Consider the following 21,321-nt stretch of genomic DNA (forward strand, 5'->3'; position numbering starts at 1 on the left):
TTGGGTACTTAAAAGACAAACAAAAAGGTGACAGAGTGACCAATCAGATATAAAGCACTGTGAGGATAGAAAGTGGATGACCATTAGGAGCAAACGACGCTAAATCTTGTATCTGCTTTTGAGCTTCCTGTCAGTGCTACACTACATTTAATAACATAGGCCTGTGTCCTCTCTCCTTTCTTCAAAATCTAAAAAGCAGATCAAACCAGACCATCCAGGAATTCCACACTGAACAGAGATTGTTCAAAACAGTTCGATTTAAAAAACAACTTTTTTTTTTGTTAAAACAAAAATTAAAGCATTTTCGATGCTTTTTTAAAATCAGGATATCTTAAGAATACAGACTAGTCAAACCTTGACTGTATTATTGTACATTTATTGCACTCTTTGAAATCCAGTTTGTGATTTATGTCATCTGTACTTTCAGTATGTAAACAAACAAACAAACAAAAATAAAGTTTTGCTCTCACAAAAAGATTTCCCAAAAAGAAATGTTATCATTCTCTTGTAGCCAATATTGTGGACTGGATCCGTAATGGCACATTTTTATTACATTAGGCAACATTACCTCATCTATGTCTATTCAATGGCAATTTGCCAGAGTGGGTGAGCAAGACTCCAGCTCTAAGTTTAACTCCTGCGAAAGGAAGAATTTAGAAATTGTCTTTTGCTAACAGCAACTGTGCTACACCCACATAAAAAACAACATTGTGTTGACAAGTCAGAAATAGGAGTAACAGATTGTCACAGTTAAAGCTAAAAACATGCAAAAGCAGCTGTTCTGTATCCCACTGAGAATATCTATGGTGTGACTCTGCTGATTTCCATTAAAGATCTTAGTTGGCAGAATACAAATGAGATGTTTAAACTAATATATTGCACACTTGGTCACACACCTCCACTCACTCTCACACATGCCAACACACACGTTAATAATGCATTTTGACCGAGCGCATTAGGGACTGTATATTGAGTTACAATGCAAAGCGCTTAGCTACAAACTTAATTTAATTCTTAAGTCTTTGTTGCCTAACATGTGGCTCTGTGAGTGCACGTCCGCAAGATATAGAGGATGTCTTAGGGAAGGAGACAGGGGATCAGATTAGGGGATTGTGCACATCTGTCACCGTGCAGCCCATCTTCAACACCATTAGATTAAAGCTAATGAAGATACTCCATGCATGTGTCTGTGTATTTGTTAAATTGGAAGACTCACTCTGAAGAGGAGAGGTGGTGAGAAGAAGGGGAGAGCATGAGTGCCTGGAACCAACTCTATGCTCTGACTCCAGCTGCTCAGGTATCATAAATCAGGAGAGGTTCCTGGGGATCGATTAAAAGCAGCATGACAAAGATTTGTAGTTGGGGTGCAGCTTATGGCACGGGAGAAAGACCAGATGACTGAATTATGAAAAGAAAAGTTATATATATATATATATATATATATATATATATATATATATATATATACACACATATATATATATACACAACATGTGGGTGTGTGTGTTTGTGTGTGAGCAAACAGCGAGAGGTGCCACAACAGCAGGAAGACGAAGTTGTAGAGTGCAAAAGAACAAGCAAGGGAATAGAGTCATAGAGGGAGAGCGAGCGATCTTTCTTCCATGCTGCTTCAGCCTTCCTTTCAAATTAGTACAACCCTGTCTCCTGAGAATGTGACATTTTCACGAAGTAGGCGAGGGAGAGATGGAGGTTCAGAGGAGGGTGGGAGGTGTGGAAGACAAATGCGGGAACCAGGGTGAGGGAGTGGAGGGGGTGCAGCAGAGAGGAGACTGCAGGTTCTCAGAGAGGTGAGGAAGAAGAAGAAGAGTGGGGGGAAGGCAGCAGCACAGGGGTGGTGGCAGGGTTCACTCTGTAGTGTTAGGGACGGATTGAGGAAATGATGAAAAGGAAGGGAATGTCTGTGGGTGTATATGAGTGGGTGGGGTAGTTATTAGTCCATCCTCCAGAGGCTGCTAAAGCACTGACCTTCATTAACTTGCATTAGTGTCGTTGTGTAAATCTTTGAATGGATGTGTAAGCGCGCTGTACAACTCGCTTTAGTTAACACTCATTACGGAGTCTTTGTTTAAAGGCCAGCAAACTAATGAAGTCATTAAATAAGTGAGGAAAATCCTAAACTAAGTACTGAAACCAGAGACTGGGGGAGCGTTAAGGACAGAGAGGAAGAAACACTGGAGGAGATGTGGGCATACAACAGTGAATAACAAACTTGGACTAAAGAAAGATGTCGCAATAACATGTTGGTGACAGCTGCTGTTGTTGGGCCATAGGGTAAGAACTGATGAGAACGCGTCGTGATAGTCCTCGAAGGAACCTGAGTTGACTTAAATATACAACAAAGAGACATAACATCTAAATCACAGAGTGTTTTATCTCCGTTAGTGCTTGCAGTGGGAAAAAGAGAACCTAATACAATGTTATGGGCTTTGTACTGTTTAAAATGGTGGAATTGGTTTTTGTCTAATGCTATTGCTTAGATCAGATCTATCTATCACTACCTGTCTGTCTGTCTGTCTGTCTATACCTAATTTAATCTCATTTAATCTCTCTGTAGGCTTTGCTGGAGACCCAGAAGCAGCTGCGTTCCTATATCTCCAATTTTACTTTTAATCTTGGCTTTTCTGGAAAATTCTACCACACAGGTGGGTTCTATTTGTACATGCTTTGCCCGATTAATACAGACGCTGAAAGGCTCATGTAGATTACTGTTTTCCATGGTTTGCAATTGATTGTCTTTTGTATTTGCTATCAATTGCTAGAAAGATTTTGGCTTTATGTATTTTGTTCTGTGTTTGGTGCATGGCTTCTTTGAAACAACTCAGATTACAGGGTCAATTTGGAAAAACAGTCCATGTAAACTTTAGATTTTAAATCTTGCCTCAAATTCTCAATTGGATTTGGTCTGGCCCATTCTGACACATTATTATACTACATAGAAGCATCCCCACAGCATGATGCTGACACAACCATGTTTCACACTGGGGATGGTGAGCTCAGGATGGCGAACATGTTAGTGTACTCCCACACACAGGATTTTCATGTTGACCAAAAAGTTCAAATTTGGTCTCATCTGATCAGAGTGCCGCCTTCTGCTTACGTCTCCGAAATGGCTTGTGAAAAACCAAAATTCTTTAAGCTTTCTTTAATAACAACTTTTATCCTATGCGGAAAAATGTATAGTGTATGAATACTTTTTGGAAGGCACTGTAAAGTTTCTGTAGGATTTATCTACCGTGCACCATTGGATTACACATAATCGACATTGTGTAAAAAGATGTTTTTTTATCAAGGTATATGAATCACTTTTCTCTTCTATATCGTATTTCATAAAGAGATCCCTGCTTCGCTGTGCAGTTGTTCCACTATTACTTAGACGTTATTTGAAAAACTAATTGCACATTTGCTCTTATTCTAGAGTTACAAAGTAGCATGTATGTAAATGTGCTTGAGGTCATGACATAAAGTGGTGCACTCACTGCTGCACAGTGACACAAAGAATAAACTTTTACATTTAGATGTCTAGATCTGCAGCAAGGAAAATATTGTAGAGAATGTACTAGAACAGAAAAAGATAAAGTGAATTTAGATGTAATTATTTTTAGAGGAAATTTGACGCCAAGAACATCATTGTGTCACATACAGGTCCTTCTCAAAATATTAGCATATTGTGATAAAGTTCATTATTTTCCATAATGTCATGATAAAAATGTAACATTCATATATTTTAGATTCATTGCACACTAACTGAAATATTTCAGGTATTTTATTGTCTTAATACGGATGATTTTGGCATACAGCTCATGAAAACCCAAAATTCCTATCTCACAAAATTAGCATATCATTAAAAGGGTCTCTAAACGAGCTATGAACCTAATCATCTGAATCAACGAGTTAACTCTAAACACCTGCAAAAGATTCCTGAGGCCTTTAAAACTCCCAGCCTGGTTCATCACTCAAAACCCCAATCATGGGTAAGACTGCCGACCTGACTGCTGTCCAGAAGGCCACTATTGACACCCTCAAGCAAGAGGGTAAGACACAGAAAGAAATTTCTGAACGAATAGGCTGTTCCCAGAGTGCTGTATCAAGGCACCTCAGTGGGAAGTCTGTGGGAAGGAAAAACTGTGGCAGAAAACGCTGCACAACGAGAAGAGGTGACCGGACCCTGAGGAAGATTGTGGAGAAGGGCCGATTCCAGACCTTGGGGGACCTGCGGAAGCAGTGGACTGAGTCTGGAGTAGAAACATCCAGAGCCACCGTGCACAGGCGTGTGCAGGAAATGGGCTACAGGTGCCGCATTCTCCTGACCTGGGCTACGGAGAAGCAGCACTGGACTGTTGCTCAGTGGTCCAAAGTACTTTTTTCGGATGAAAGCAAATTCTGCATGTCATTCGGAAATCAAGGTGCCAGAGTCTGGAGGAAGACTGGGGAGAAGGAAATGCCAAAATGCCAGAAGTCCAGTGCCAAGTACCCACAGTCAGTGATGGTCTGGGGTGCCGTGTCAGCTGCTGGTGTTGGTCCACTGTGTTTTATCAAGGGCAGGGTCAATGCAGCTAGCTATCAGGAGATTTTGGAGCAGTTCATGCTTCCATCTGCTGAAAAGCTTTATGGAGATGAAGATTTCATTTTTCAGCACGACCTGGCACCTGCTCACAGTGCCAAAACCACTGGTAAATGGTTTACTGACCATGGTATCACAGTGCTCAATTGGCCTGCCGACTCTCCTGACCTGAACCCCATAGAGAATCTGTGGGATATTGTGAAGAGAACGTTGAGAGACTCAAGACCCAACACTCTGGATGAGCTAAAGGCCGCTATCGAAGCATCCTGGGCCTCCATAAGACCTCAGCAGTGCCACAGGCTGATTGCCTCCATGCCACGCCGCATTGAAGCAGTCATTTCTGCCAAAGGATTCCCGACCAAGTATTGAGTGCATAACTGTACATGATTATTTGAAGGTTGACGTTTTTTGTATTAAAAACACTTTTCTTTAATTGGTCGGATGAAATATGCTAATTTTGTGAGATAGGAATTTTGGGTTTTCATGAGCTGTATGCCACAATCATCCGTATTAAGACAATAAAAGACCTGAAATATTTCAGTTAGTGTGCAATGAATCTAAAATATATGAATGTTAAATTTTCATCATTACATTATGGAAAATAATGAACTTTATCACAATATGCTAATATTTTGAGAAGGACCTGTATAAAAGCATCTTCAGAGTCTGATAATTATTTGGAACATGTTTCGTTCTGTGTCCTTCTGTCCTTCAGAATGTGTGTGTGTTTTTTATGTGTGCAGGCACGGTGGAGGAGGATGAAGGAGATGATCTACTACTGAAATATGTAGATGAGTTCTGGTGGTTCCCCCACATGTGGAGCCACATGCAGCCTCACCTCTTCCACAATGAGTCCTCTCTGTTGGAGCAGATGGTCCTCAACAAGGAGTTTGCTCTGGTGAGACTGATGCACAAACACGTAGAGCTATTTCTTAGTGCTTTCTGCTTTGTGGTTTTCTCTCATGCGTGTCCTTTTAATCATACTTTTTCGCATGATTGAGTTTTTTTGGCAATGGATGTCCGTCATTTGTGGTTGTTTTTTTTTTTCTCAGTGGATTAATGTCAAGTAAAACAATCTGTTCTAAGCAATAAAACAGATATTGGAAAGATTATGTTTTTCTTAGGTTCCTTATGTTAAACATAAAATATACACTACTGGTCAAAACTTTTAGAAACACTTTCTTGTTTCATTGTTTACTTTCATGGCTGTTTACATTGTATGTAGATTTCAATGAAGGCTTCACAACTGTGAATGAACACATATGGAATTATGTAGGAAACCAAAAATGGAAAAAGAGCCTTAAATATAATTTATATATTAGATTAGTCACAACCCTTTGCTTTGATAGCTGAAATATTAACCTTTGGCCTTCTCCTAATGCACCTCAAGGAAGTTATTTCAAGACTTTGTATAAATTTTATATTTTAATTGCGCGCAAGGAAAACTGAAAATGTGTAATTTACATTTTAATAGGTTATTCTATCAAAGTATAAACTTTTTATTAAAAAAGTTCCACCTACGATTCTTTTGCAACACCTTATATGAAACTAGTATTTCTATACCATTACATGCCAATGCACAGGAAACATTTTTTCACCTTTACAGTAAGAAGTTTCATTAATTTCCTTTATTTAACCTTGTAAGTTTGACTGTGATAGCATATCTCTTTTACAAGTAAGAGCTGACCAAGATAGCAGCAACACATTTTAATTGCAAAGCTTACGCAGTGGAATAGTAGGCAATACATAAAACATACCAAAAGGACTTGCACACCAGGGGCTTTCATCAGGGCCTCAAATGAATTGAGCAGCAGCTGATACTGAAAAATAGATGTGTCTTTTAATTCCTCATCTCTGCTTAACTCTACTTTGCTAAAGAGTATTCATATGAACATATTAAACTGTGTTCTCACACATGCAGGATTGCTTAAAGGGTTCATTCATGCAACTGAAGGTGAGCCTAAACATGAAGTGTGATTACGATACTCTGTTGTAAACACGCACACACACACACACTCATTCACATTGGCATTTTCTCTGACCGCTGATGCTTAGCTTTGACAGTTTGTGTAGGTGTGTGTCGGAGCAAAGGACAACACCATCAGTCTCCTGGATGCACCCTGCAAGCTCACACACATAAACATGCTCCCACCAACTGTATTTTTTCTCATTTCCAACCCGAAGGCCAATACCATAACAAACTCAACACAACACGTACCATGTGCTTCCCCTACAAGGTCATACTGTTGGGCCTCGTATGTTTATGTGATACAAAATCTTCTGTCTGTAAGCTGTAAGTGTGCCATCATTTTGGGGTTTTATTTATATAACCTTCTTCTCTCCTACCCCAGGAGCACAACATCCCAGTTGACATGGGCTACGCTGTGGCCCCTCACCACTCTGGCGTCTACCCAGTGCACCTGCAGCTGTATGAGGCATGGAGGCATGTGTGGAACATTCGAGTCACTAGCACCGAAGAGTACCCTCACCTCAAACCTGCTCGCTACCGCAAGGGCTTCATCCACAATAACATAATGGTGAGAGTGAGCAGAATAATTGTTAATCATAATAACTGATAAAATAATCAATGACTTCAAAGGTACATTGACCTGCATGTAGAAATGTGCTCATCCACATAATTAAATACATTCATAAAAGGACCTTGTTCTGTTCTCATGTTTGTGGACACCTGTGAAAAAAAATTATTTTTGTTGCTTTTTGCCAAAGAGACCACTATTGGGATCACTTGAAAATAAATGAAACCTGCACACATATTTTTTTATCGTCTCCACCATCGTTTTTTCCTGCCTTGTTTATCTGCTGTAAGGCTGGAAATGGTATTCATTATGCCTTTTGTGTGCACAGTTAATTTTAAAAAAATATGTAGCACCAGGCAAGCAAAACACACATTTTATAGCTGAATGTGCTGCGTGAAACTTATTGGGAATTAATTATACAGTGTTTGGCAGGAGGATTCAAACCTTTTTACCTTTTGTTTACATTTTCTCACTGTACAACCCAAAAACGTCAATATAGTTTATTGTAATTTTATGTGACATGCCAACACATTGTATTATATAATTCTAAAGTTAAAATAAAATGACTTTTTCATTTAAAAATCCAAAAAATGCAATCCATTCAGCCTCATTCAGCAGCATGTCTTCTCTACTCACACATAAATTGGCAAATGATCAACATTTCTGGACTGTTTATCATTCACCAGATGGTACCTTTAACTGAATCTTTGCACTAAGGTTGGCTGATTTTCCCAATGTATTTTAAAGCAAACTTTATTGTGTTAGATTTCTGCTGTTGTCTGATTTTGTCCTGGTTCCTGCAGAGGAAACAAAGGGAGGATAAAAAAAACACCTCAGAAAACTAGCTGGGTTCCTGAAACGTTTCTGCAGTGGAAGCACACATTAGCATATTTTTTTATGATTCCCAAACCATCTTCCCATAAACTTTAACCAGCTTTGTTATTCCTGCTGAAGAAAGACACCCCACAGCATGATGCGCCACCACCATGTTTCACCATAGTTATGGTGTGTTAAGTTTTTGACCACACAGCATTTTGTATGGAGGCCAAAAAGCTGAAACTTTGTCTCATTTGACAAGAGTACCTTACGTCAAACATTTGCTTTTTGGTTATAATGTGACAAACTATGGAAAAGTGTAAAAAATATTAAATATTTGCAAGGCACTGTAAATATCCAAATCAAGCAGCTCCTGGTAAGATTCAAATGCAGACATGCATTGGGAGAAAGTATTCTCACCCTGCCGTGGTTAACATTAGAAAGAAAATGCAGAATGTTTAAATAAGGAATAATATATTTTTTAAAGCAGGTAAAGAAAAAAGTAGGGTCTGTTTTGACAGCGTGTAGCGCTTCTTTGTGTTTTCTTTTTATTGCAGTTTTCACCTTCTGTCTTCCTCCTGAAATACGTGTTGAAACTAAGCGTAAATTGTTTGTTGATTGTTTCTTGCGGTTCCAAACAAACAAAATCAATAATGCCGCACATGATCTGCAAGCTCTGTGTTTATGGGTATGGGATTTTTGACCTTCTGTAACAAAAGCATGCTTTGCTCTCTTAATTCAATATTTAATGGCTTCCCGATGGTTAAAGAAAGGGCAATGTTTTTGTGAGTTTGTATATTTGAATCTAGCAGGATGTTATCAACTAAATGCATATCAATGAGACATTTTTTTTAATTAGTTTTAACTAATCATCAATCATCCCTGGAGACAGCATTAGAATAAAACTTTTGTCAGCCATTTTGCATACCCAAGTTTCATCAGCAGTGTGCCTGTTCGCTCCTCCTCCTCCTTTTTATTCACTTGTCACTCAAGCTCTAAGTGAGTATGCCAACTGTTTTTTTATTGACAAAAGACCCAATCACATCTGACACCTTAATTATCAGCAAATTATTATTTTTTTTTTTTGCCATATTTGGCTCCTAAGCAAACAATATAAAGAGACGGCTATATCAATTTTCCAATCATTCCGGCTATTATTTTTTGATGTCTTGTCATGGCCCCATAAAAGACAGCCATTTAATCCTACATCTTTTCAGCACAGTGACAAGTTCTCCTTTTGAAAGGCGGTTAGATGTTATGCATTTTTAATCACAAGGTATTGAAAAGCATCAGTGAATTCCTGAATTCAATAAAATAACTTACTGAGGACAGATTTATGGTTGACAGCTTATATGCTACTGAAAAAAGCATAAACCAGTAAAGAAACACATAATAAAATTAAAAAAGTAAACCTACTCTCATATTTATATTAGTTTTTACAGAACAGCAACTTTTAAATGCTAATACAATTAGTTTTTTTGTTGTTTTCTTAAACTTGACCATGTGCAAACCAGGCTGCTTTAGCTAAGCTACCATGGATTCTCTGTTTTAACGGAAATGGGAACATTGCAGGAAAGTACTGATCACGCTTCTTGCATTGAGTTATTGAGCAGGCTGAGAGAAACACTTTTCACTGCAGGCTATGATCTCTCAGAAACAGATCTGCTCTCCATTAAGTTGGATGTTAAAAATGGTAATAAAAGCACCATGATGAAAATCTATTGAGACTAGGCTAGTAGTCTCACAGTATGATAAGCACGGGGTTTCACTGTATTCACCCAAAGATTTAAAAAACAATTTATAACATGAACCAACTGCTTTTATTTCAAACAGAAAAGCAATCATTCCTATTGCTGCTAAAACACTATATTGACACAGTTATTGTAATGCTAACTGTAACATTTATTTGTTATTTTGATTCAAAGACATAAACAAAACTGTTAAATAAACCTACTAAATTTAGTAGTACAAAATTGTATGCAATACAGACCATTGCTCTGACTAATACACAAATATTTAACATTCTTAAAATCAAATAAATAATTAAAAACAAGTTAGACTCAGAATCTCAGATCAGAATCTCCATCAAAATCCAAGGAAAACGACCCAACACTGACTTTATCCAAATAATCAATCTTCCCCACTATCTTCCAAAATAAACACTTTAATTTAGTGTTTAGGAACCTCTGTTTGAATTTTAATAACTGAAAACATGTCCGCTTTCCATTTTTTTAAATGACAGCTAAGTTGGCGCTTCCTTTCTTGTAGGAAATGTTCTTTATGTTTAAGTAACACATGTAAAACAAGCTGATTTGAGCTGATTATTTAGTTAGGCTATCTGGAAACTACAGTGAGCTGATTTACAGATATCCTGCTTGTTGCTTCCCAACTCGAGTTTTAAAACAAAATGTCCTTAATAAGAGTGATCTTTGGGACATCCATGCCATGGATGTCTTGTTTTTCGCAGCTGAAAATATTTCTGGTTAATAAGCTGGTTAAAGTTTACATAACAGACAAATTTGCCTTTCATGTAAGAAAGGGAAATGTTGGTGTTGGGGCATTCTTTCAGCCATCTGATGGGAAGTGGGCAGCAGCAGGTTGGGGAGCACTGTAAAAAACATTCTCTGCCGTCTTATTGAAAAACTTCGTTGGCATGGTATGACAGAAGATTTTAGTAGTTTTGATGTCGTAACCTTTATAAACCTGGTATATCGAGAGACCAGTAACGTAACTATGCCCCATTTACTCTATATAACTTAGCTCTTCATACAGCATCCCCAAAAACAATGCTTAGTGATAAGATGAGAGACACACCAATTAAGAAATTGATTGTACACCCTTCGTCTTAGCTCCTTCAAAGCCTTGGTCTTCTCTTGGTCTTGGCATTATCTGGTCTTGATCTTTGCTCTTTCTCCAGTTATGTGGTCTTGACAACAACACTACCATATTCTGAAGAACTGCCCCACAGCATGATGCATCCACCTTTAAACTTCATCATTGATCTCCCCTGCAAACATGGTTTGTCGACTGACTTAATAAATGAACAGAGTAAAGTTGTATTATTGTTTTGACTCTTCTGTCAGAAATCTTGCAAAGACCATCTGGTCATGTCAGGCTTATGGTAAAACTATGATCTTGCCATTTCCAGATTATGGTCCTGATGGTGCTTACTGAAACATTCAGAAGTTTAGAAATACTACACATCTGTAACCAATTCTATCAGTATATTTTGCAACAGTACAGTTGCAAAGGTTTTGAGAGATCCTTCACCTGCCATGAAATGCCTTTTTGTGATATATCTAGTTGATGAGAGGCCTTTTTATAGGCCAACAGTTAGAAATAAACAATCAGTATTGATTTACACAGATAAGAGGCAAGATTGCTTTTTAAATGCGGACAGATCTCACCTAGTTTACTGGATTTCTATGCCTTTTTGAAGCTTCTTTTTCAGTATACACTCCCTGTACCATTCCAGTTTATAACACATATATCATGTTTGGGTTAGTAAAGGACCCAACTGCAGAGACTGACTATGGCAAAAACAGATTTATTTTATAATAATGCAATAAGGAGAAGTTATAAGTGAATCGCAGGAAGACCAGGACATGATCCAAAGGCAGTGTAACAGGGGAACCAGCAAAACAATGACAAGCTTAAGTACTGAGTAAGCTTAAATACTGAGGTAACAGTAAACATTGACGTTGAATCCAGGTGAGGTAATCGGGGGATTAGGAACAGCTGTGGAACAGCTAATCCCCTATTAGACTTAGGGAAGATGAACAGACAGACTCAGGGAAGATGAAAGATTAACACAAAGGAAGCTGAACTAGACACAAAAGAAATTAAAAACCATGGGGGAAAAGCTAACACTGATTTAAGAGAAATAAATCAAAATGCAAAAAGAACAGAACACAAAAATAAACTAAGAAATCAAACACAAAAGAAGGAAATAACATTCTTCTGGCAATAATAAACACAGAGGGATGAACAGCAAGACCTTTAAAACAATAATAAATAACTCAGAAGTGATCAAAAAACAAACAAAAACCAAACACCAAACTATCACAAAACAATAGCTTAATTTATGAACTAATTTGTTTTGAGTTCCTTGTATGTGTGGATTACTTGGTCTGTTACTGGCATAAGGTGTGGATTTAAAACAATTACCCTGATTAGATGTATATTTACAAAGAAAAACATTGCATTTAATAACTTATTTTAACTGCAATGTAATGAAAAGGGTTTACTCCAGATCTTTGTATGTACAATTAAGTACTGAGCTTAATATGCGCTTATGCTGTTTTGCATTTCTTATATCTTCAGTTCAAATCAGCTAATAAAGTCTTATACAGGAAAATGCATTTTTACTTTTTTACATTATTATTAATATTTCTTTTTTTAACAAGAATTTCTCACATGGTCATATTTTAGGTACTTGTCTATCTGTTGAAAATAAATGTAATCTAAAAATGATGAAACAACTTTTTTTTATTGAAGAACTCGCTGTTTTAAACTACAGTCATGGCCACAAAATTGTAGATTTTTATATTTTAAGAAATGGACTTCAACGTGCAATCGGGTTTTGATGTACAAAGAAGTGTAGGTTTTCTGAATTTACAAGTTGTATTCTAGGCACACCATAAAGCTTTATCATTCTTAGTACTGAATATTCACAGCTGTGTGTGTGTATAAGTATGAAAATGAGATTGAGATGAGATTGAAAATGAGAAAATTACTTTATGTGTGCATCTCACTGTAGTCGACAAAGTACAGCTGCTGTAGGGAGATTAGAAAAACGAATGTTTTTCCTGTACAATGACCCTGTTAGAAGAAAGGTTGCCACAGTTTTTACATGTCACCACGCATAATAAGTAAGTTAGTAACAAAGGATAAAGAAACAGAATAAAATAAAATGATTTAAAATAACTTGAAATGAATAAAAAAGTAAAGACAAGAAAAAAACTAACAAATAAATTATACAGTGTGATGAAGGAAATGCTATGGTTATAGAATTTAACTAAAGTCTTGCATACATAAAAGTGTCTTCAGCAGTTTTTTTTACGAGTCAATAGTGCCTATGAAGCAATAGAAGAAGATGGAGTGCTCTTGACTCGAAAGAACAGGTTGAACAGCATGACCCCAAGACGTAATAGCCCACAAAGAAGAATAATGTTGCACTAGATGTATTGGGGACATTGTTAATTTAAAGCCCTCAAAGTTAGTTCTAAAATCTTAAAGCTAAGCCTAAAATTAACTGGCAATCTGATGTGAGGTGGGCTATTTTATTTGCACTATATTAAATTACAGCAGCTGCGTTTTCTAAAATCTAAAGTCAATGCAAAATGGGTTTGTTAAACAGGTAAAAAAAACTATTACAGTAATCCAGGTGAGTTGACAAAAGGCATGATTAACCCCATTAGACCCATCTTCCTTAAATGGTAAAAGCTTCCCCGAATAAACTGTTAGGTATGGCATTCAAGTGAATATGAGCTGCCAAAAATAACGTCTAGATTTCAGAGGTTCAATGTACAGAGGAGTACACTGAGATGTTGCTTAATTACAAGAGTTATGCTAACAGAAGGTACAAAAATATTTTCTGTTTTATCTGTATTTAGTTGGAAAAAAATATTAGTCAACCATCTCTTGATTTATGTTAGCCAAGGAATTAAAATAGATAATTTAAGAAAGCTCAGACACAGTAAAAGAACTGTGCAGCTGGATGTTGTCAGCACAGCAATGACAATAACAGGAGTCAACAGACAATAGTAGAGCACCTTATACATCGCAAAGGAAGTACATGAAGTAAGAAAAGAAAAGGACCAAGAACACAGTCTAGAGGAACACCACAAGACAAAGCTGCTTTTTCTAATGTGACTTCATTCATGTAGCATTAAAAGATCTCTCAGAAAGATACGAAGAAAACCATTGTAAAATACAACCAGTAATCAGTAATATATGTTGCTTTTCTAAAAATCTTTTAATTGGGAAAAGTCTGTATAAGACCTCTTGTGAGTGAGGAGAAATATACACAATAATATGACTTTAAAAGGGCAAAAGATTATCTAACACGCTATATCAATTGGTAAACTACTATCTAAAGAAAAATAACAGTGTAAATTATAAAGTCAATATGCTGTCCAGGGTTTTTTTTCTCATTTTGATCACTCAGAGCTCCTGCCCTCATAGAAGACAACTTTGAGACATCAACAGCACCTTACCCACTTTCCTCACCTTTCACATTTTTCACGCCCAATTTTCCCTGCCATTCCTAACCATTAATCTCTTTCTCCTCCCCTGCACGCTCCATCTTCGTTTGCTCAGAGGAGGACAGGAAGTTGTCTTAAGGTGGTAAAATTGGTGTTTGTGCGATTCTGTCAGCAGATTGAGAGCCACCCACTGGACCTACAGTATTAGAACAAATCAGACTGAGATATGGAGCTGTGCTGTTTGTGTGCACATGTGTGTATTTCTTTTTAAAATGTACTATATCAGTTTGAGCTATGGCTCTGTGGATAATTGGTTTGATGAAATAGTGCTGAGTGTCTGTGGCTATGGTGGCCTTCTCTCTCTTGTTCTCGCATGTATGTGTGTGTGTTTGTGCATTTGTGTGTGTGTGTGTGTGTGTGTGTGTGTGTGTGTATGAGTCTGCAGCATTTTATAGATAAACCAATATCTGCGCTTCCAGCCTTTACTCTATTTCCCACGAAGTGCTCCACAAGGAGTTTGCCAAAAAGATGTTTGACTCTTTTCTTCCCTTCTTCTTTCTTTATTAATTAACTAATATAAGGGGTTATAATTCATAAGCTGCCAAATGCTTCTAACCAGAACCCTATTACTTTTTCATAGATGTTTGCGTGTGCTTTTATTTTTAGGTATTTTATAGTATTACTTACAGTATATATTATTACTATTTCCATTTGCAAGAAGACTACATCTAGCATTCCATCTACCAATGCTTGACAAATACTGTTACCATCAATCTATAATATAGATATTATTATGAGTATCAATGTCAAAGTAACATGGGATTTGCTGTTAAATGCGAGAAGAGCTAACTTAGACTCTCTTTTCACTGGTAGGGCAAAGCATGCAGCTCAAGCAGGGCATTGGGATGTATTTGGATGTTTTTTATTGCCCTGGGAGAAAACTGTTCCTTCCTGAGATGGGATTAAAAGCAATCTACTATCATCTCCCTTGGTAAACAGCATGTCACCCAAATATCATACAAGTGTAGCTAAGGAATGAGTGTAACCATTTCAACAATTTTATGTTCTATTTCTGGCTGCTTTAATAAATCAGTCTTCATGATCTACGGACTCAGGTGTTCTAAATGGAAACTGTGTTTTTTTTTTAATACATTTATGCAAATAATATCATTGGTCCAAATGGCAATTTTCTTAGCTTTAGTTTTCTTTAGTTTATTTTATTTGGTATTTTGCCAAGAAGAAGAAAAAAAAGTACCAATTATGTAAATTCTCTATTGCACTAAATATCCGTATAGTGTAGACAGGACCTGGAAACATCTTTCTTTTAAAGTTTTTTCTGGTTTTTGCAGTTGTAGAAACATTGCTCCTCTGAGTTTATACCTAATTTCTCTCTTGATAAAACCACAGTCTGGATGCATGTTGTTCATACATAAACATACAAACATAAACATTGTTTGAGCAACATGTAAACCTACTATTTCTGAACAATTCTGGGCAGTTGTTTCAACTGTTTATGCTGTTAGGTGTACCATAGTGTCCATTGTTTACAGTTGAATTAATTAAGTCAGTATGGGCCGAAATCCATAAATGTTTTTTTTTTTTTTTTACACGTGAAGGTTTTTCCAATTTGTCTTATGACTTAAACTTCATTGAGTTTTTCCCCAAAAAAAGAAGCAAATAAAAAAAACATTTGACCATTCCACATATAATATAATATCAACTAAACAGTAATCAGTCTTTGTAAAAGTGTCCAGACAAGTAAAAATAACAAAAACAGCCCCCCCCCCCCCCCAAACACGTAAAAGAAAAAAGAAAATAAAAAAAGGGTGGGGGGTGTACATACATACGCACATACATACACATCTATATATACACACCTATATACATACATACCCATAAATATATGTATATATACACGTATATACACACACACATATACATGCACATAATTTTTCCTTTTAATTCCAAATAACCAGGGCACATTTAAATGATTACAGCATTACAGTAAGTACAGTTTATTCAAATTTGAGCTGGAGATGCCATTGTATTTAAGTATGAAAAGTAGTAGGACCACTTTCTTTTGTACTCTTCAACCCTGTTTAACAATCTATTAGATCATCTTTCTTTTACACAAGTTGACCCAGACAATTATACCAATCAGTTAGGGAAGGAACAGATGGGTCCCTCCACTCCTGCATTGACAACTTCCTCCCCATCATGATGGTTGTCTGCATCCATTGTGGAAGTGAGGAAGGCAAGCAGCTCAGTGCTGAGGGGTCACCAAGGACGTATAACCTACTACAAAAGAGTATATTCTGACCAACTACTTTTTCTAAAATATTAACTAATGACCAATATTCCTGGATTTTTTGGGCATCCCCCCAGTATATGCGCCAATGTGCCACAATCCTCCTGACACTTCCAACAAACTGGAGTATCTCATAATTCTAAATAAATAATTTGTGGGGTGTCCAATATATTCTGTGTAGGATCCTAAATTGTACCAGTCTTGTTTTAATTTCCCTTGACAATGTCTTCAAATTTTTAATAATTGCATACCACATCTCTTCTGACCATAATTCAAATCTGTTTCTTAGGATCTCTTAAGAGACATGCAGTTAGGGTCCTATAATAAACTGAGGCATCTTGCCCACGACCAAATATTTTTTATTATTTTTCCGAAGGTATTAGCCTCAGCATCATACCTTTGACACTTTTAGTAGCCTACCACAGGCAATAAATCATAAAATATGGGGATAAATGACACTTTGGTTCAGGTGAATGACTAAATAAACACAACAGAGTCGGCTCATTGTTGAATTACACTGCTGAAACTTTACATAAAAGGATGACGCATCTTATTTTTTCAGAATTACCTTTTTTTTTTTATCTGAAAAGAACACTACAGATGACCACTGTTGGCCTTAATTTGCATCTGCATAGTTGTTAAATTTTCGCATCTCAATACAGAGGATCAGTTTCTATTTTCTAACACATTTTATTCTGCTTTATTTTAAATTTTTCTCATGGGCCTTATCAGAATCAGAATCAGCTTTATTGCCAAGTTCATACATACAAACAAGGAATTTGACTCCGGTACACTTTGCTGCATTACAGAATATACAAATTTACAATGTACAATATACACATATCTAATAGAAAAGGTGCATTTGCAACATCTGTATGCTGTTGTTCTGTACTCTATTGAATGTTCATCAGAGAAACAGCCTGGGGGAAGAAACTGTCTCTGTGGCGGCTGGTTTTAGTAAACAGTGCTCTGTAGCGGCGGCCTGAAGGTAAAACTCTAAACAGTTTATATGCAGGGTGTGTGGGGTCGGCAGAGATTTTGGCAGCTCTTTTCTTGACCCTAGACCTGTATAAGTCCTGGATGGAGAGAAGGTCATTCCTGATTATTCTCTCTGCAGTCCTGATTATTCGTTGCAGTCTGGACCTGTCCTGTTTTGTGGATGAGCCAAACCACACTGAGATGGATGAAGACAGGACAGACTGAATGATGTCAGTGTAGAAGATGACCAGAAGCTCCTGTGGAAGGTTGAACTTCTTGAGTTGCCTCAGGAAGTACAGTCTCTGCTGGGCCTTCTTTCGAACAGTGTCTATGTGTGAAGACCATCTCAAGTCCTCAGAGATGGTGGTTCCTAAGAACCTGAAGTGGTCCTCAGCCGATACAGTGTTGTTGAGGATGGTGAGGGGGGTGTATGGGGGTGGTGTTCTCCGAAAGTCCACCACCATTTCCACAGTCTTGAGTGGGTTCAGTTCAAGGTAGTTCTGACCGCACCAGTGTACCAGCCGATCCACCTGCTGTCTGTATGCAGACTCATCACCGTCCTGGATCAGTCCAATGACAGTGGTGTCGTCTGCAAACTTAAGGAGTTTCACGGACGGGTCCGATGAGGTGCAGTCATTTGTGTACAGAGAGAAGAGGAGTGGGGATAGAACACACCCCTGGGGGGCACCAGTACTTATTGATCTGGATCGGGAGAAGATGCTTATTTCATCCTCCCTAATGTCAGCATGGTGCTTCAGTCACTACTGATGCCACCTACGATTTATGTCAAGGCAAAATTACCAACTCAATGAGTTCAGCCTGTTTTCATCTAACTGCATTAAATACATTTAGAATAATTACATGTGTGCATGGGACCTTCATGCACACAATATAATGCATTTATACCTGTCGTTCACAAAACCAGTCTCAGCATAATTTTGAAAGTGTTTTCCCTTCTTTGTATAATGACAGTGAGTTTGATTTTATCACAAAGCCATGTAAATGAACTGAATTTATAAACCACTTTTTTAGTCATACTGACTACTCAAAGCGCTTTATACTAGAGCCCAATTCATACAGTCACACGCACATTCATACAACTACTCTACCCACTGAGCCACGGTGACCTGTTATATTCATGTTTTTTATCATAATGCATCACATCTGACCCTTTGAGACATAGTTTTAAAAGAAACAGTGATGGAACCATGACAAATATTACAGCTCTTACTTTTCTTTTAGTCTTGACAAGGTTTGAGCAGCACCTTAGAGGATACAGATAGAATTGTATGCTACAATTGGTTGAAGTGGCAGCATTAAGGAACAAGCCGTTGTTGACTACATGATATATGTTGTTCATTGCAGCATTGTACTGCGATAGCTGCAGAGATTACAGAGTCGACATCATGAATGTTGTTGTTCACATTTTCCAAGCATGAATGCATATTGTACTTTTTCCTACTAAAGTCAAAAGCCAGATGTTATTAGGTATTAAAGGGCTTCTTGTTCAAAGTGAATGGGGCTCTTTGGACCTCTTTGTCACAACAGGCATGTTGGAGGTAGTTCTAATAACAGTTAATAATGGCTTCCTCTGTTGAGTTGGCAGCAAGTCAACATCCTTACTCCCAGGATCTTGAAATTGTACCACCTAAATGGAAGTGAGCCATTGTTAATTACACCATTGCCATATGCTGTATCAAGCAATTTACTGCAATATCCCCAACCAGCTGCATTATCTTTTACATTGCAGAATAACTATTAATTTAACCTGAACCACATAGATTTGTGCTGCATCTAATTATTTCACTTTACATCTGCTATCTTGCTTTTATTGTTAATATTGTTACTTTTTTGTTTTGTATTTAGCTACAGGTTCCCACATGACCAGCAGTTTGAATTGCATATAATTTTATCATGTTGGTTTTTTTGTCACAGTTCCTGTGGACTACTGATGAAAATGTGAACACCATTGTAGAGTGGGCATAAAGCTTCTAGTGGTTCTCAAGGGGGCCATAAGAATAAAATAACATATCAGGGACACATAAACAACTGCATGATGTCAGTTAGAAAGAGTTAGGTTTGAAAATGAAAATCTGGCAGCATGTTTGATATGTGACCTCTGCAGTTCTTTCCCTTTCTGCTGTTTAATACTATAGGAAATTAGGACTGAATTAGCTGTTGCTGGAATAAATATGTTTTCGCATAGCAATTTATAAAAACTGCGTGTTCAGATAACCAAGGCTTACATGTGATATTTTATATATATTAAAATTTACATAATTAAATTGTACTGTATTTCTCTCATCCAGATGTCTCTGATCAAGCAGTTTGTTCCTTTGGAGGTTGGAAAATTAAACAACATTTGGGAGGCGAGCATCACCTGTTGCTGAAGCAATCAGTGTGACTGTTAGATCAATACTGTCTTTACAACAGCTTATATTTTGTTTCCATAGTTACTAGCTTTTGTACTGGTTAATAGATGGTGATTGTCTCCACCATTTCTACTTCAGTATTGTTATGTTGTTGTAGCGTTTTTGTACGTTGTATTCAAAAATCGGAAAATCAATTTTTTTTTGTTTTTTACCAGCTGATCTCCTGTTTGGTCCGAAAACGTTAGAATTTGAACAATGGATTAAGATATTTCAAAATCCGGATGGAAGTATGAAAAAATGAGTGTGGAAAAATGTTTGTTCTTCAATACTTGTGTCCATCCATCCATCCATCTCTTCTGAAATTCAAACCTTTGGAATTTTGACTCTGGAAAAAGTACAGAATTTTACCAAAGTGTCATAACCTTAGGTGTACTTGTTTCACAAGGATCATCAAGTCCTGTCTTGCTAACGGCACTACTAAGTATCCGTCATCTTCAAGCAGACTACATTCTGTGCATCCCTTCTTGGTGTACTGCTTAGCTAAATGTTTCCTCAAGAGTTGGTCTTCCACTTTTTTTTCTCATGAAAATATATTAGTATATTATCAAAGTTTCAATTAAAAATACATGGAGGCAAATATAAAAAAATATATATGCAATTTAAAAATTTTTATTTTTTAAATTGCATTTGTTCATTTATTACCTATATTTTGCTTGAGTCTATCTGGATTTATTTATCAGAGCTTATTTTAAATATGTGAAAAATATTTCTTTTACCGCATGCCTCTGTGTGTGTCCAGGTGCTGCCTCGTCAGACGTGTGGCTTGTTTACTCACACCATCTACTATAAGGAGTATCCTGGTGGACCGAAGGAACTGGACAAAAGCATCCGTGGGGGAGAGCTGTTTCTTACTGTGCTACTCAACCCTGTGAGTCAGCGAAAGCTTGCATGCAGCCAAACACAAGCACTCACACGTACAGACAGAAAAAAACATGTTTTTATTGGCCTTAAAGAAGCACCACTAGGCTTTATTACTTTAACTCCAACTGCAACTTCCTTCAGTTTTGAACAGTCTCAATTTTTGTCTGCCTGTCTCTTCTCCTGTCATGGGTAGCTTCTCCCTTTTGGAACTGTGCTCATCTCTCCACTTTAAATTAGGTCTCACCATAGGGGGGTTGCTGTCACATACATCCGTACACATACACATGCAGATTTCCCACCTCTTACTTACCCCTGCTGTGTATGTCAACCCATCTTGACTCTGCTTTGAATTAAGGAACAGAATTAGGGTTTAGGTGGGAGTTAAGAAAAAAAAAAATCATCCACGCGTGCATGCTTGCAAGGGCACGCTCGCACACACGGTTCAAGGCAATCGTGGCTATTCAAAGAAATTGTCCCCCTAAACATTTTCTTTCACTGTCTCTGTTTTTCACTACCTTAAACCACACTTGTGCAGATGCACAAACACACACACACACACACAAAGATGCTCATAGACCGACAGTAAGCTGTATTGAAGTGT

General features: G+C 37.3%; 1 protein-coding gene across 5 annotated transcripts in view; it reads left to right on the top strand.

Moving 5' to 3' along the window:
- Positions 1-21,321, top strand: part of ndst3 (N-deacetylase/N-sulfotransferase (heparan glucosaminyl) 3) — a 70,939-nt gene that overhangs the window by 15,127 nt on the left and 34,491 nt on the right. For all 5 annotated transcript variants that reach the window (XM_047366551.1, XM_047366550.1, XM_047366553.1 and 2 more), the window contains 4 exons: positions 2,576-2,663; positions 5,326-5,480; positions 6,934-7,119; positions 20,599-20,727. In XM_047366551.1, coding sequence (XP_047222507.1) covers positions 2,576-2,663; positions 5,326-5,480; positions 6,934-7,119; positions 20,599-20,727 — 558 coding nt within the window. The remainder of the gene's footprint in view (positions 1-2,575; positions 2,664-5,325; positions 5,481-6,933; positions 7,120-20,598; positions 20,728-21,321) is intronic.

Source organism: Girardinichthys multiradiatus, chromosome 5, assembly GCF_021462225.1.
Source record: "Girardinichthys multiradiatus isolate DD_20200921_A chromosome 5, DD_fGirMul_XY1, whole genome shotgun sequence".
NCBI classification, from domain to species: Eukaryota; Metazoa; Chordata; class Actinopteri; order Cyprinodontiformes; family Goodeidae; genus Girardinichthys; species Girardinichthys multiradiatus.